The sequence below is a fragment of the Epinephelus lanceolatus genome, chromosome 6 (assembly GCF_041903045.1).
Source record: "Epinephelus lanceolatus isolate andai-2023 chromosome 6, ASM4190304v1, whole genome shotgun sequence".
In the NCBI taxonomy this organism is placed as follows: Eukaryota; Metazoa; Chordata; class Actinopteri; order Perciformes; family Serranidae; genus Epinephelus; species Epinephelus lanceolatus.
The window spans coordinates 16,168,637-16,185,035 of record NC_135739.1 but is presented as its reverse complement, the minus strand read 5'-3'; the positions used below and the strand labels follow the sequence as shown (position 1 = coordinate 16,185,035).

Below are 16,399 nucleotides of genomic sequence, written 5' to 3'. Positions count from 1 at the left end.
CTTCGAACGACAGAACAACAAGATCAACACATTAACTCTGCGTGCTGCCTCGCTCATTCAGAAAGCTGATGTGAACAAAGACGCCAACACAAACAAGTTTGTTTCCTGTCTAACAACAACTGCCACATGATTTATGTCAGACAGGATGTAGATCCCTCCATCAGTACAGACCACAACCCATGAAGTTTTGAAAACAGTGTTGTAACTAACATTTTCAAAATCAGGTGTTAAAACAGCCTGTCAGATAACACTCAGTGAATTTCTTTTTTTATTGTACTCATTGTTCTTGTCTCACACCTGTTGTGTTTTCAGATCTTAAATGATTCGCTGATTTATCACTTAGTTGACTGACTTAAAATTCATCTTTTCTCGTTCCAGTTGCTCAGATGTGACAATTTGCTATTTTTGAATAACTTCTGGTGTTTTAAGACATCAGCATGGGGACTATGATGAACATTTTTCACCTTATACTGATGTTTTATAGATTTCCTTGTGTCACAGAAATGAACTGCCCTATCTGCTTTTGAATAAGCTTTTATTTAAAGGTCCACTGCGCTAGATTCAGTTGCATCCAGAGGTGAGATTGCAGGTTGCATGTAGGAGAACTACGGTGGCCAATGTGTGGTTTGTCTGTTCTGGGCTACTGTAGAACAACATGGTGGACTCAGTGGAAGAGGTTCATGGATGTATGAAGAGAACGGGACATAGTGTTGTAGGCAGGGCCCCATTCATCCCTATGAAGGCTGATCAGTGGCCCATGAAGCCAAAAAATGATACATTTATGCATATATAATTATCTGGATGATCAGCACTGCTCCTGCATAGTGCAGGTGCATAGAGAGTTCCGCTACTTCCAATTTAACACTGCTAATTTGGCTCTTATTAATTTTGTGGCTCTTGTTACTGGCTCACCCTTTTTCCCTTTCAAGGGCTGGTGGCCTTGTGGGTAACCTGTGAGGGTGTGACACGTGCTTCATGGTGTGTATGGAGGGAAGCAGCTGTCTCGGGGTGTCGTGGTGACGATAGCAGGCAGCAATGAGTGAAAAATGAGTGTAAATCCTACACACTGGACCTTTAAAAAAAAATCTCAACTACACAAAATTAATAAAATGAGCAATCTGAAAAGAATAAATGAGTCAAGGATTAAAAAAAGTGGAAATATTAAGAAAAACAAAGCAAACAAACCATCAAAGCCTGATCTGAGACTCTTATGCTCAGTATTTCAATTCGAGTCTTAAGTGTAAATCCATATTTCCATATCACAAATTGTGTGTGTGTGTGTGTGTGTGTGTGTGTGTGTGTGTGTGTGTTTGTGTGTGTGTGTGTGTGTGTGTGTGTGTGTGTGTGTGTGTGTGTGTGTGTGTGTGTGTGGCGACACATTCAGGCTCCGGAGAGCAGAAGGATGAATTCTGAGCATCCCGAACACCCGCTCAGCCACATCTGTAAAGCTTGCTGGCCAAACTGGGAGCTGCCTTTTGTCTTCAAAATAAAAGAAAAACGCATCTCTTCACATTCCTGCAACACATGATAAATTAAACTTTCATCTTCCTCATGGTGTTGTAGGCAGCTCTCAGTAAAGCATTAGAAATCTGTGTTTAAAACACTGCTCAGAGCCATTTCTTACCGACAGCTTGTGAGTGAGGTTTTTATTCTGAAAATACACACAGGAATCTCCACATTTTTATCATTGCATGCTTGACATGTGTTGTATTTACAGCTAGGGGAGAGTGAGGGTCTCAGCAGCATCTCGTCCTGCAGGAGTGTGCACCGGTCTCAGTGAGGAAAGCGCCACGTTGGAATGAACAGAGGAACAGACACCATGTCCTGTCTTCACATCAGAGGGGTTTTCCTCACTCTGTGTTTGGCTCCAACTGTGAGTGATCTACTTTACCTTCATATGTGGCAAAGAAAAAAAAATAGAAATTGATATTTTTGCCACAGAGAAAACTCTCTTTTGTAGGAAAGTTATTCTAAGAATTAAAACACTATTAATAAGAGATGATTAAACATCTTAATCTGCAGATTTCAGACTATATCTCTCTTGTTTCCTCCCCTTCTGTCTGGACATGCATTTTATTGACATATTAATGTCTTGTGGCGTTTAATGAGCTTTAATTAAAACAAGACAGTGACGGATGCTGTGCGTGTGCGTGCACCCGTGCGTGAGAGGGCGCGCGCCTTGCATCAGGCACCTGATATAAAGCTGTTTGGCTCTAAAAAGTCGAAAGTAATTTACTTATTTTCAGCATATTGCATCGTAAAACACACAGCAGGAGTAGACTCAGTTATACTGAATGAATGTGAAGTGAGTGTAAGTGTTTTGTGTGTGTGTGTGTGTGCTCACCCACATAATATATATATATATATATATATATATATATATATATATATATATATATATATATTATGTGGTAAAATGCCCACAATTCAATGGCTTTAGCCTCTATTTTGGTTCCACGTGAAGATTTTCTGGTGGTGTTCATCTTCTGACAATAAACTGAATATTTTTTATAGTTATGGACTATCGTTCTGACAAAATATGAGCTTTTAATTTGTTGCCTTGGGCTCTGGGTAATTGTGATGGACATTTTTCACTATTTTTTAAACAAACTACTGATCAAGAAAATAGTCTACAGAGTAATCAGTGATGAAAATAATTATAATTTGCAGCCCTAATGAACTGTTATTGTTTTCTGTGACATTCGTTTATCATTAATTAGTCTGTGCTCATTCATTCACATTTTAGAGATGAGTTTGTGTGTGTGTATGTGTGTGTATGTGTGTGTGTGTGTGTGTGTGTGTGTGTGTGTGTGTGTGTGTGTACTCTATGAAGATAATAGTAGCTTTGGATACAAGTTAAAGATAGTGTGTGGTATGACAGGTGAGATTCAGGTATGTAGGTATGTTTAGACATGATATATCGTGTTGCATTCAAGTGTAAAGTGTTAAACTGTCGTGAAGTAGCGCAGGTGGACCACAGCACACGACACTGACACAGAGGTAGGTAGAGAGAAGAGGGCTGGCTGAAGCAGATGGTGGATGGCAGGTTGGGCAGGATGAGGGTGAGTGGTGTGGGCAGGCTGAAGTTGCATGAAGGTAAGCAGATGAGGCTGGGACACGGGGGAAAAGACGGTTAATCTCAGGCTTGAGATCAACATGATGACTAGCCCTCAGGAAATACAGAACCACAGAGGCTGAAAGCGAGTGACGACCATGATACCTGAGACAGCAATCTGAGAGTGGAGCCGGGGTTGATATACTGGGGAAGTGATGAGCTGTTCGCAGGCAGGTGTGTTGGAGGAGAAGGGACTCAGGAATCAGAGATGAGAGAGAGCACCAGACACAGACAGTGGAGCATAGAAAACACAGAGGTGATAAACACAAAAGAAGATACAGGGGCATGCTTGTGGGGTGAGATCATTTGATTTAAATTCATAAAAATTTGAATATTTTCCATTAGACCATGACACACAAACAAACAAATTGGAATTTGTTACCTGAACTCAACTGACTGAAATCAGGAAACGACTGAATGACTTGTGTTTGCTGATATTACCACATTATTTACTATCCGTGTTTGTGCAATTCTTCTTGGCAAATCGACTGTGAAGACACAAGACGGGGGAACAAGCTGTACACACATTTACACACCGGCAGCCCTTTTTTTTAGCAACGGCTTTATGAGGTTATTATTACAAGGCCATCTTGCTAATTTCCATAACAGAATAGAAATGTGAGAAACAGGCAAACAGGTGGTATGATGATCTGCGTGACAGAGAGAGAATAGGAGCAGGGCAGACACTCATCACCGTGTTCCACTTCAGTCTATTCACTTTCACTGCTCAGGACTGCAGAGAATTATAATGAACTCCCGGGGTCCACACACACACACACACACACACACACACACACACACGCACACACATTTTAAAAGAAAACACATCACTACAAACAAGACCAACAGTGGTCTCTTTTGAATGTTCAGATGATTGAAATTTTGCTCTTTTAACAGCATCTGAGGGGATGAACAAAAACAAAACAAAAAAGAGAGAGGATGAAAATTATCTGGTCATCTTTTTGGCTGCATGGTGAAAACCACCTCATAGTTGTATACCTCCTTACATCCATGTCTGTCCAGACTCATATCTAGCCATGAGAGTAACGCTACAAACATGGATGTGGCTGCAAAGAAGCTTCCCTCTGGCAGCACAGGCGATCTATACAATCAGCACAGATTAGTGTAACCAATTCAGTATCTGACCAGATGTCTCCCCCTCTGCTCCTGAAGTATGGTGCTGAATAATGACCAGAAAAGCATTTCTACAGAGCATCATGATGTCACAGTGAAGTTTTGACCTTTTGGTTTTATAATGTCATCACGTCATTATTTTGTTCTGTTAAACATTTGTGTAAAATTTTGTCATAATTAGCATATGAACTTTTGAGTTATGGCCAAAAACCTTTTTTGTGAGGTCACAGTGACCTTGACCACCAAATCCTAATCAGATGTTTGTGCCAAACTTTAGGAAATGTCCTCAAAGCCTTTGTGAGATATCTCATTTGAGGTCATTGTAATGCACTGCTCATAAAAATAATACACCATAAAAAGTAATTTGTGCATGACCCACATATTTTGGAAAGCTGCAATCATGTGACCAATGCACTCACGGTAGTAAAGAAGGTGGTTGCAAGTGGTCTCAATAGGACGCGGGTTGGGGTGGTAGATGGGTCACAAAACACAGGACTTTCCCTAGGAGAATGGTGTTCGGAACCATGTGACCTTTTAGTTATTTTAAGGTACATCATCACCATGTGTTTTTTCCCTAAATCTAACCGCAGTAACTTAACTTGCCTAACCTCTGTAACTTTATGTCAATTGATCTTTCGCTAAGCCCCGCCCCTTTGTGATGGTCCGACAAGCTGTCGGAGTAAGCATGGAGCCCACACTGTAACTAACTGCACTCCCTGAAGAAATATTATCATATTTTTGGGAAAATGAAACAGTGATTCCAGAGAGAAGCAGACAGAGGGGTCTACAGTCTGTGTTTGAAGGATATATCCAGGATGTCAAACTGACTCAGCAGCAACAACAGGTTAAAAAGACAAAGATAGTTAGAAGCTAAAGTCGAACTATAGGCTACAGATCACAGTGTAAAAGTGAACCACCACATCACTGCTGATCGCCACACAAGACGATGAGTATAAAGGGAAACTTTGCAGATATTGAACCAGCTGTGTGGCATCACAGTGTGTGCAGATGAACAGTGTTTAGCTTCGCCCTCGTGCCGCTGCCAGCACCTGGACCTCTGCCGCCAGACAGGCAGGGATCTCCAGGGGAGGTCAAACGTTCATCTGCACACACTGTGATGACACACAGCTGGTTGAATATCAGCAAAGTTTCCTTGCTTCCCTTCACTGGTTCCTGTACAGCAGGGTCGGTCTTTTTTTCAGTGTTATAAAGCAAAAGCAACATGTGTATACATTCAGTACGCTATATCTTCAGTAGCTAGCTAGCTAACCCTACACTTTTCAGGGTCTGATTTTGGTTTTGGAACAGGGAAGAAACGTATATCTTTTTCCAACCTCTCCAGGTAATGAGCATCATTAATACACGACGTGCCCCAGGCACAACATTTAGCTCCAAATCCACAAAACCAGCCTGAAAATGAAGGAAATCTTAAACCATTGCATTAGAGTCAATGGAGCACAGCTGTGTTGTTGTCGAACCCTTGTCTGAGCCGGCCCGATACTACGTTATGATCAGCCAGTCTGCGTCCGGGGGCGGGACTTAGCGAGGGGTCAATTATGTAACTTCACTTTTAGGATGTAACATCATTGATGGGGCTCTGATTTGTAGGATATCATATAAGCTGATGTATGAGGATATGTTGAACATTTACAAGAATGAGACAAACGTGAGATCACTGTGACCTTTGCGCACCAAAATCGAATCAGTTAATTTTTTTGTGGACGTTTGTGCAAAATTTAAATACATTTCCTTTGGGTGTTCTTGAGGTATTACATTAATGAGATGGGACTGACAGACAACTTGAAAACATTATGCCTCCAGCCATGGCTGTTCCCAGTGCAGAGGCATAATTAGTAACGTCCAAATATGAATCTTATTCCTATGAACTAAGCCAGCAGATTTTTAAACAGTAAAAAATAATGACATTTTGAAAAATATGGGTTTTTTTTCACCAAGTGTTAGATGAGAAGCTCAACACCACTTGATATTCTCATCTAACTCTTAGCATGAATGCTAATAATCACATTTTCCAAAATGTCAAACACTTCCTTCACTAACTAAACTTCAGAGACTGTCTGTCTGTGTGGGTGCTCTCTTTCTGATCGACTGAACACATTTTATATATTTTTATCCTGTGCCACAGCACTGTGGCAGTGGCGTAAAAGTGCACCTCATTCGCTGTCAAAAATAGAAGGCAACATCTGCAAAGTGAGCCCAATTCGATGGCCCCTTTTTGGGTAGTTAGTGGATAATGGGCTTCACCTCTCAGAGAACATTTTTCCAGCAGACTGCACGCTAACCTGGCAGTGTGAAGGGGCCTTTAGCTTTGCATTTAGTTTCATGGCTCATAATATCCACCTTATGCAGCCCCCCCATCTCTCTATATCCCCATCTCTCTGTCTGTCTCTTAAATGCAGCACAGCGTCTTCCTTTACCCCATCCTGCAGTTAGAATGCACGAGCACGTCATCAGCCGCCCAGTCTTAGCTGTTGCTTTGTTCCTCACCCCCTGCCATTCAAAGCTTTGCTCGCTTCATCGCGACTGCACGCCATTCTCATGCAGAGTAAAATGTCTTCACAGCATCTCCTTGCATATAAACAGGGAAGCCATGTGTGGTACATGACCCCCATCTGACACACAATGTGTCATTTAGCCGATGCTTTTGTGCAGTGCGCTTTATGGTAGCATATGTCTTTTCTGCTTAGAATATAAATGCCCAAACTCTGTCAGTCTTCATTGCAACCACAGTGTAGCAGAGAACAATATAACGTTTTATCTGCATACATGTCCCGCCTTCAAGTATACTTAATATACACTCTCGCTCCTCAGCAGGGGGTAATGTAAACCATTTATTTTTCATGCGTCCCCTGTCTGCCTTTGAACAGGAAGAGCTGCAATCAGTGTGTAAATTGCCCAGTAATATGTCTCATTAGATTATTAGCATTGCGTTAAGAGCAAAGAGGACTGGCAGTGATTTGCTCAGGTTGCTTCCAACACGTGTGCTCCTCGTTGGTGGAGGGAGCGATGGTGCTGAGAGGTTGCATGCCACTCATTTAAAGAAAATTGGGGGGAAAACATTTTTCCTGTCCAACAACAGTTTGGACGATCGCGTTCAATTCCAGCTGTATTGTGTTTTTTCTGTAGGTGGTTTGGACATAGTTGCTGAAGTGGTCTGTTATTCTCCACAGACACAGGCGCTAGATGGTTTTCTAAGAATCCCATTATATGCGTGCACATGTCTGATGGCGAACAGGTTCAAAGCTAGGACACAAAATGAGGAGAAAGGGCAGAGGTGAGTGATTTCGTCGGAGAAACACAAGTGAAGAGTTTCAGTCTAAACCAATTTCACTATTTTCTGTTTTCAATATCCTGATGAATTTCAAGGCGCAGCATTGTTCTTGATTTTGGTTTTGAATCCTTAAAATGCGCTGGCTTTGATTTTAATATGAATCTCAAAGGCAGACTGTTTCTTTGTGAGAAGCACCTTTTCAACTAAAGCTTTGTTAAATTAGATTAGATATCGTCTGACACTTTATGGGAATCATTTCAGTGTGTCTGTGAATTGTCAGAGTCCAGTGTGTTAAGCTTTGGGGGGATTTAGTGGCATCTAGCAGTGAGGATTGCAGATTGCTATCAGTTGAAACATCTTCTGGTTAGGACTCCTTCACTGTTCAGGAGGTTCAGGAAGTCGAATGATTCACAGAGTTCTCCTCTTCGCCAAAGGACCACGTGACTAAAACCAGTTCAATCAACAGAGTCTTGTATTTATTAAAATGTGCACATAAGAATGAAAAATGTGATAAGTCTCTGGCGATAAGACCCCATCTAGAAGGTATGATTTAAGGAGGGTGATGATCCATAGTTGAATAGGGAACCCCCCCCAGCATCTAGACACTGGTGGTGGTTGAGGTGATGAAGATGAAATGAGAGGATGTGGAGAAGATGAATAAGTGCTGATGATCTGGATGAGTAGAGGAATGAGTCTTTGTTTAGTTTGTCCTGGACTCTGGTGGAGGAGGGCATGACAATTCTGCAGAAAGAGGAAAGGCAAAGTTTGACATGATAACTAAAAGAGTTCACATCCATAGACAGCTGATTAGAGGCAGCAGTGGGAGTGTGAGGGAGAGAATTGTGAATGGATGAGCACAAAGAAAGTCTACCTGATTGAACTTACACTGAGCTTCATTAAAAACACTGAATAAAGCAGTCTCACGGTACAAATCAGTGTTTCTCTGATGCTGTTTGACGTGTAGCAGACGGGCCGATAGCTCGGCATCTGCTGATGTCTACTCACCTATTTTCTCTGTATATATGCTTACCTTATTTCTGATCCAGATGTTCAGCAGGTTTTTTTTTATCAGGAGCCAAATTAGCCACAGACGTCTCCTGTTCTATAAAAGCAGACAGACAGAACTGGGGTCTCATTTATAAACACTGGGTACGCACAAAACAAGGCCTGAAAGATTGCTGAATATTTTTTGCACATGCCATTTTTGGCTTTTGTCATTACGTACATTTTAGTGTGGACTGTTTTATATATGAGACCCCAGGTGAATAAAACAGATTAAAACACTAAATGAAGCAGTTTTACGTAACAAATCAGTGTTTTTCCGACACTATTTGGCATGTTGTAGACAAGCCATGCACAATGTTTGAATCTAAATTTGTATCCTCACATGAAACTCATGAATAAACTTATTCTCACTTTACTTTTATGATTAGAAACCAAAGTTTGTACATCTTAGACAAACATCCTGTTTGTGCTCTGCCATTACATTTGGCATTTTATTCTCTAATTCCAGAGCAATTTAGTTTTGTTCTATAACGTCACACGCTCACTCAGCTCAAAATGAATGCACACCGTTATGATAATAAGAAGCTATATCTATGCAAGACATACTCAGTCATGTAATTTCATGAAATGGCTCCAGGTGGGTTAGTGCGGGTGCAGATGTTGCTGTTTCCCCCTCAGAGCAACTCATAGATCTTTATAATGGAAATGTGTCTAACAAACACCAAGCGCATCTTATTGGATGACACTCAGAGAGCTGGTGAGTGGGGGAAACTCTCCAGAGGGAGTGTTTGTGATCCCAGAGGAACAGAGCCTCTGAAGCTTCTTTTCATTAAGAGCTGGGTTGCACTTGTGTTCCCTCCAGTGTTTCAGAATGCGATGGAACTAATCTGAATCCAGGACAAGTGTGCATGCGTTATGCCTATCAATAAGAGGGATGATTTCATTATAGCCGTGTCTACAACCTGTTGTGTTGTCCTCTGTGTGATATTGTTTCTTCTAAAACCAAAGGAAAGTCTTAAATAGCATGGGAAAATAAAGTGTAAAACATATACAAAATTTCGAGTAATTTTGGAAAGGGAGAGGCATCGTGATGTCATACCTCTTTTTCTACTATTGTCTCGTTTCTGGCTGCATTTGCTTCTCGCTTCTTTATAAAACTCACACACACAAACACACACACACTTCTGTCATTCCTTCTGACATCATATTGTGTCTTAAACATCCTTGTCACTAAACTAAACCATGTTGTCTTAAACGCCCATGATATCAATATCTCGTCCATCTGTGATATCTTTTGAGATATTTTTTTAGAATGGCTGTGTAAAATCAAATTGTTATGTTTCTTTCCAAGTCTGCAGCATAATTAAAGTCTAACTATAAACTCTACTCTTAATTAATTAACATAAACTAATCTTGTCCAACATGCAAGCACATCTCATGCCTAAATAATAAAGATAAAAAAAAACAAGATGCCATATGAAAACAGAGAATGTATGATGCTAAAGGGTGTAGGTGAATTTAAAGTAAGGAGATAGATAGCCTACTGTACTTCAGTAGTAGCAATCAGGGCTGCAGTGAATAGATTGGAACTTTGAAACTTCATTCATAACATTGACATTTGTGACAAAATACGATGACAGACAGTGGAAGCTTCAACTGAAAACCTCAAAAGAAGCTTCAAATGTAAAAAATTTTATTCAGTACAAACCTTGTAGAAAATTAGAAGCGTATGTGATGGTAAAATGTTGTCACACATCGACAAATATTAGAGGTACTTTTGTCAGCAGCTTCAGAAAATAAATTTGCTGTTATGTTACATCACGTGGAAGGTTATCCACAGAAGATTACTGTGACAGTTTCATTACACACAACATAATTCCTACATGTTGGTGCAGTGGCAAGCATTGCTGCCTTGCAGCAAGAGGGTTCCTGGTTTGAACTCCAGGGTGGGGGAGCCCTTCTGTTCCGTGCTTGCATGTTCTCCCTGTGTCAGCGTGGGTTTTCTCTGGGTACTCCAGCTTCCTCCCACAGTCCAAAGACATGCAGGTTAATTGGTGACACTAAATTGGCTGTAGGTGTGAATGTGAGTGTGAATGGTTGTCTGTCTCTATGTGTCAGCCCTGTGATAGTCTGGTGACCTGTCCAGGGTGTACCCCGCCTCTCGCTCAATGTCAGCTGGGGCTCCAGCCCCCCCACGAGCCTTAACAGGATAAGCGGTTACAGAAAATGAATGAATGAACAACAAAATTCCATGACCTTTCCAAAACTTTCAATGATTTTTATTAATTCTATGACTTTTCCAGGCCTGTGATGTGATTGTGGAATTCACTGACTTTCCCAGGTTTTTCATTACTGTGGGAACTCTGATTAAAGAAAGTTGATTTCAATCCATTTTTTATTAATTTTTTAGGATGATGGTGTCTCCAGGATCCAATTTAAAACCTCGATAGAGGCTTCAAATGTAAAATATGGCATTCAGTACAAGCCTTGTAGCGATACCACATAAGACATTTTGTCAGGAGACACACACTGTTACTGTTTGCTGTCAGAGTTAATGAAAATGGATGCTGCCCGCTGCTCTGACCTTTACATTCAGGAACACTTAAGTTCACCAGCAGCATGGGATAAAAATGAATGATACTTTGATTTATCCCCATTCACACAAGATAATCTGTTTTATAGAATGACTTAGGTAAAGTTATGATCTCAGATTTATTGTGCGGACTCCCTCACACTATGAAAGTATAACATGTTATAAATATGGACTGTGTGATGCTGACTGGAGACTCAGACTACAAAACAGCAGTGGATGTTTTGAACTTTTCTGGCCCGTCTTGCCACTTTGACCCTTTGGCATTCCTGTCATCTCGACACACTCCACCGCCACTGGACATTTCCAATTCTTCCAAACACAAGTGTTCTATATTCATCTCCATACAGTGCTTCAAAGCTATATCAAGGGATGCTTCCCTTCAGACAACGATCAAACACGGCACTCCTTCTCTCTCTACAGCTTTTGTCAACATACGGTGTATTAGCAGCAATGTCCAAAAACACATTACATTCATATTCTGCAAAATTGGCTGACATAACACAAGAATATTTGTACATTCTTACTGAAGTTGGATTATATGAACATATACCATTTTTTATATGGCAACAGTTTACTGGCACAAACTAACAGGTTTGTTATCACAGTGCATTCACTGTGGCACAGCCAGAAGGATAATTATCAGACAATCCTGTCCTCTCTCTGTGTCTACTTCCTCCATCCCTCTCCCTACATGACCCTCAAACATCTATCACTCCTTTTCTTTCCCAGAAACAAGACGTTCTTATTTGTTTGTAGTCTAAGATAAATGTCAGTCAAATGCAAATCTGGTTATTCTTGTTTTATTTGACATCAGGAAATGGAGGGATGAGCAGGGCCAGACGGACAGAGGAATCTGTAAATGGCAATAAATGGACGGAGTGCAGAGTTGTTGGGAGGCCAGGACAATCACTGGTGTCCTTAGGGACAACTCATTTAATGAATTTTCTGAGCTTCCCCTCTCTCTGCGCTGCAGTGAAAGATCATTTCATTTAATGCCACCGACTGAAATAGGTGCGTTTTGCCAAAAGGTTACTGTTTTAGTGGGAAAACGTTTCCCGATAAAGGCATTGTGAGTCACTGCCCTTTAAAAATTGACACACACATGAAATGCCTCTTTCATGGAATCACAGACTGAATGGCCGCTGTGTCCTCTGCTTGAATGTCTGTACTACAGGGCATCTTTTACTCCTCGGGCTGGTGGACAGTATGGAGAAAATCAAATATAGCTACTAAGTGGGTAAAGGCAAATAATAGAGCAGCTAGAACAGTGCGGTAAATTCAGAAAATTACATCACTTTGCTGTTATGCAGCCTTTAAAGGTCCAGTGTGTAGGATTTACTTGGATATAGTGGCAGAAATTGAATATAATAAGTATGTCTTCTTTGGTGTATCATCACCTGAAAATATGAATCATTATTTTTTTGTTCCCTGAAAATCAGTCTTATATCGACATAGGGAGCAGGTTCTCGTCTATGGAGATTGCCATGTTGCACTGCCATGTTTCTACAGTAGCCTACACTGGCTCTAGATAGTGCCATTTGCGTTTTTGTATTGTCCACCATAGTTTGCAGCCCCTCTGTGACGATTTTGTCTGGAAAAACATTGATTTTTTTCGACGAGAAACTGCTTTATTCAGCATTTTTACTGCTTTAATCACTGGGTTTATTTGTTTTGGAAAGGGAAGGGACCCCGACAAATAATTCGTCTCGTCCTGAACATCTGGATCTTAAGTCAGCAGAGAAAATAGGTGAGCACATGTGCTAAACAGCATAGTGAAACACTGATTTATAACATGACACTGCTTTATTCAGTGTTTTTAGTGGTTTTGATCAACTGGTCATTTCAATCAGGAGAGACAGAAGAATGAAGTAAAGATAATATTTAATAGGAAATATGAATGATAACAGATGATTTGTGCTGATTAAGATTTAACAGAAGTCTTTGGCGTTTGACACCAGAGGGAGATATTTTGTGATTGAGGGAAATCTGTGCGGCAGCAAGATAAATTTGCCCAATGGAGTCCAGACTCTGGTGGTGGTGGTGGTGGCTGATGACTCAGAGGCTGCTGACTGCTGAGGCAGACGAGGATGATGAATTTGTAAAGACTGGGTGATGATGGGGAGGTGGAGAGCATGCAAGACGTCAGCAAGAAAGAACTACGGCAGAGAAAGAGCCATATTTAAAATGAGGAGCAGTAAGATGATAGACTGACAGAGATGATGTGCTATTGGCTGATTGTGAAGCAGCTGATGACTCAACTGACAGACCCAGACGATGACACCTAGAGACAGTGAGTGAGCATGCAAGGAGTGACTGGCAGGGTGAGAAAGAAATGTACAGCTTGAGCATGAAAAGTTTTGTCTTTTTGACTGAACTTTTGTTCTGGAGAGGAAGAGACCTTTGCGGATAATTCATCTCCTCAAACCTCCTCAACAGTGAACACTGAAGGAATCCTAACTGGGAGAAAATTCAACTGGTTACCTAATACATTCTTTAAAACCAGAAAAAACATTTAAGCCATATGACGATACTATGATATCCAAAATCTATGTAGTCTAATATCACACTATAGATGTAATATCAATATATTGCCCAACTCTATTTCCTTTCTTTCTTTCTTTCTTTCTTTCTTTCTTTCTTCCTTCCTTCTCTCCTGCCTCTAGGCTTTGTCGAGCCTGCACCCTGAATGCGAGTACATATATCAGCTGGAGAAAGAGGAGCGTCACTGCCTTCAGTACATTGCAGAGCAGGGCAACAGAAGCACAGAAGGTGTGTTTTCCATTTTAAAATCCGCCTGCAGCTCATATAAATTCTGGCGTGGCTGCAGTTGTTACATGAAATATACTGCAAATGTTCACATTAAGTACAAGAGTCTACGCTGGAACAAATGCCTCACAGAGAATCATCAGTTGTCAGGGACGATTCTCGATGGCGTCCCAACTGTAAAATGAAAATGCACTGGGTGATCTATCACTGTGATGCATCTGAAGAAGAGACCATTAAGGATAGTTACATAAGGATTTATGTATGTAATCTATCTCAAGATAAAGGTCTTGGCTGGGGATCTACAGTACTTCCTCATTCTTGTCTTAATACAATTTACACAGAGGCGGATGTTATGGCTTTGAAGAATGTCGTTGGGGGTATTATGCATGATACACCCCATTTACTTCTACAGTATCTCCATGAGTATACATTTAAACTGTGTGCATTTCAGGTGGCTGTGTGTGACAGTGTGTATTAATGTGTGTTCACGGACTCTCTCTTCTGATTAACTGCTTTAATATAGACACACTTTTTGGTTTTTTTACCTTCTCTCTTCTCACTTTCCAAAAAGGTTGTCGGCCATTCTGGGATGCGGTCGCCTGCTGGCCTCATGCAGCCGTTGGGGAGACAGTCCAGAGAGCTTGTCCTGCTGTCCTCTCCCTCTTCAGAAACAACACAGGTGACTAAAAGGATCACATGGTGACAGAGGGGGTGGAGAGGGTGTTCAGGCTGACATAACAATGAGGGCAGTGTGTCTGCCAGTTAGTCAGAAAGTTAAATTCTGGCTCTAATGAAAGTAAAGTGTGTATTTGAGCTCATATTTATTTGTTAAGTCATTCATTTGATATTTAAGAAATGTTTTGTGAATTAGAGTCAGTGCTCAGGCTTGCTTGATTGTCACAGGAGACTGAAAACAAATTAGTTTTTTTCTGTACAAGTAAATTAGCAGGTTTAGGAGTGTACGCATTGTGAATACATACACATGTTTTACAAAATGGTGAGGACACACCATAAGAGTCAACAGCTATGCTAGTAGCCCTGTGACGCTGCACTGAGCCCGTTTAGATCCCCCGTCCATTCTAATCGGCCTAACTTTTCTAGGATATCTAGATCTATGATTACTGTCACCTGACTCCACCCAAATGCACACACTTATTTAAGTGAATGACTATAAGCCATTCCACATCATCTGAAATGGACTGCGATAGAGCCACACCCCCTTTTTTTGACAAGCATGGCCGACCATGAGGCAAGGAGGAATCGCAAGGCACGTTTCAGTCTATTAATCATATTGTGAAAGTACATAATTTCCTTTAAAACTGTTTAAAGTAAACCTGAGATATTATATGACTTAAATATGTCAATTTATCATGTGAAAGTTTTATAGCTTTTACTTGGGATTTAAAAAAATGTGCGGCCATTGGAATGAACGGGAGATCTGATAAATAGGGAAATAAGGCTCTGATTTGACTTCCTAATGATACGGTTAGCTAATGTCTCCTATTGGCGGCTGTGGCTCAGAGGTAGAGCGGGTCGTCCACCAATCGTTCAATCCCCGGCTCCTCCAGTCTGTATCCTCAAGTATCCTTGAGCAAGATACTGAACCCCAAATTGCTCCCAATGATGCTTCCATCAGTGTGTGAGTGTGTTAAAACTGAGTGGCAGGTGGCACCATGTATGGTAGCCTCAGCCACCAGTGTATGAATGTGTGTATGAATGTGTGTGTGAATGGGTGAATGTGACTCGTAGTGTAAAAAGTGCTTTGAGTGGTCGGATGACTAGAAAGGCTATACAAATGCATGATAACAAATACAACCCAAAATATATATGCAATGTGTTTTGAAGCATCACTTGATATAAGTAAACTATTAATGGAAAATAAAAAAACAACAACTCTGTTTTTCGATGAAAAAAGGTCTGTAAGACCATTTATTGACATTTTTTACTGTTAGGTGGTTTCTTGTGTTCAGATTATTCATCCATTGAACTGGACAGGATAAGAAATATATAATAATGTACTTAAATTAAAAAAATGTTTTAGCTAATGATTTATGAGTGGATATAGAGTAGAAATACACCATTACACTTTTTTGTGAGTGTGTGTGTGTGTGTTAGGAACATATTTATATCCTGAATGGGTTAGGCACAGTGGTGCTTGGGCTAAATGCTAGTGCTGCAGTCATGTTATATTGGATGGATGGTAGAGATGGGACAGATTCCCATGTTAAAAGCAGACAGGTGTTCACTGTTATCTGACAGCGCAGTGAGGTTGTATTGTTTTAAACACCGTGCGTTGACAAAATATAATCTATGCTTTAAATCTGGATTTACATAAGAAACAGAAAAATTTCCCCTTCTAGTGTGTCTGAGTGGTAACAGTGTTACGCTTCCGTTTACCTCAGAGCCAACAACTACCACAGTTTCCACAGCTACTTCAGTTGCTTCACTGTCCACCATTTCTGTCACTGGGAATAGTAAATGCACAAATCTTACACTG

At 40.7% G+C, this 16,399-nt stretch overlaps 1 protein-coding gene across 1 annotated transcript in view; it reads left to right on the top strand.

Annotated features, from left to right (window-relative positions):
- The first annotated feature begins 1,758 nt into the window (after positions 1 to 1,758).
- Positions 1,759 to 16,399, top strand: part of ghrhrl (growth hormone releasing hormone receptor, like) — a 34,368-nt gene continuing 19,727 nt past the window's right edge. The window contains exons 1-3 of the mRNA XM_033621060.2: positions 1,759 to 1,873; positions 13,800 to 13,905; positions 14,474 to 14,581. Coding sequence (XP_033476951.2) covers positions 1,799 to 1,873; positions 13,800 to 13,905; positions 14,474 to 14,581 — 289 coding nt within the window. The 5' untranslated portion in view covers positions 1,759 to 1,798. The remainder of the gene's footprint in view (positions 1,874 to 13,799; positions 13,906 to 14,473; positions 14,582 to 16,399) is intronic.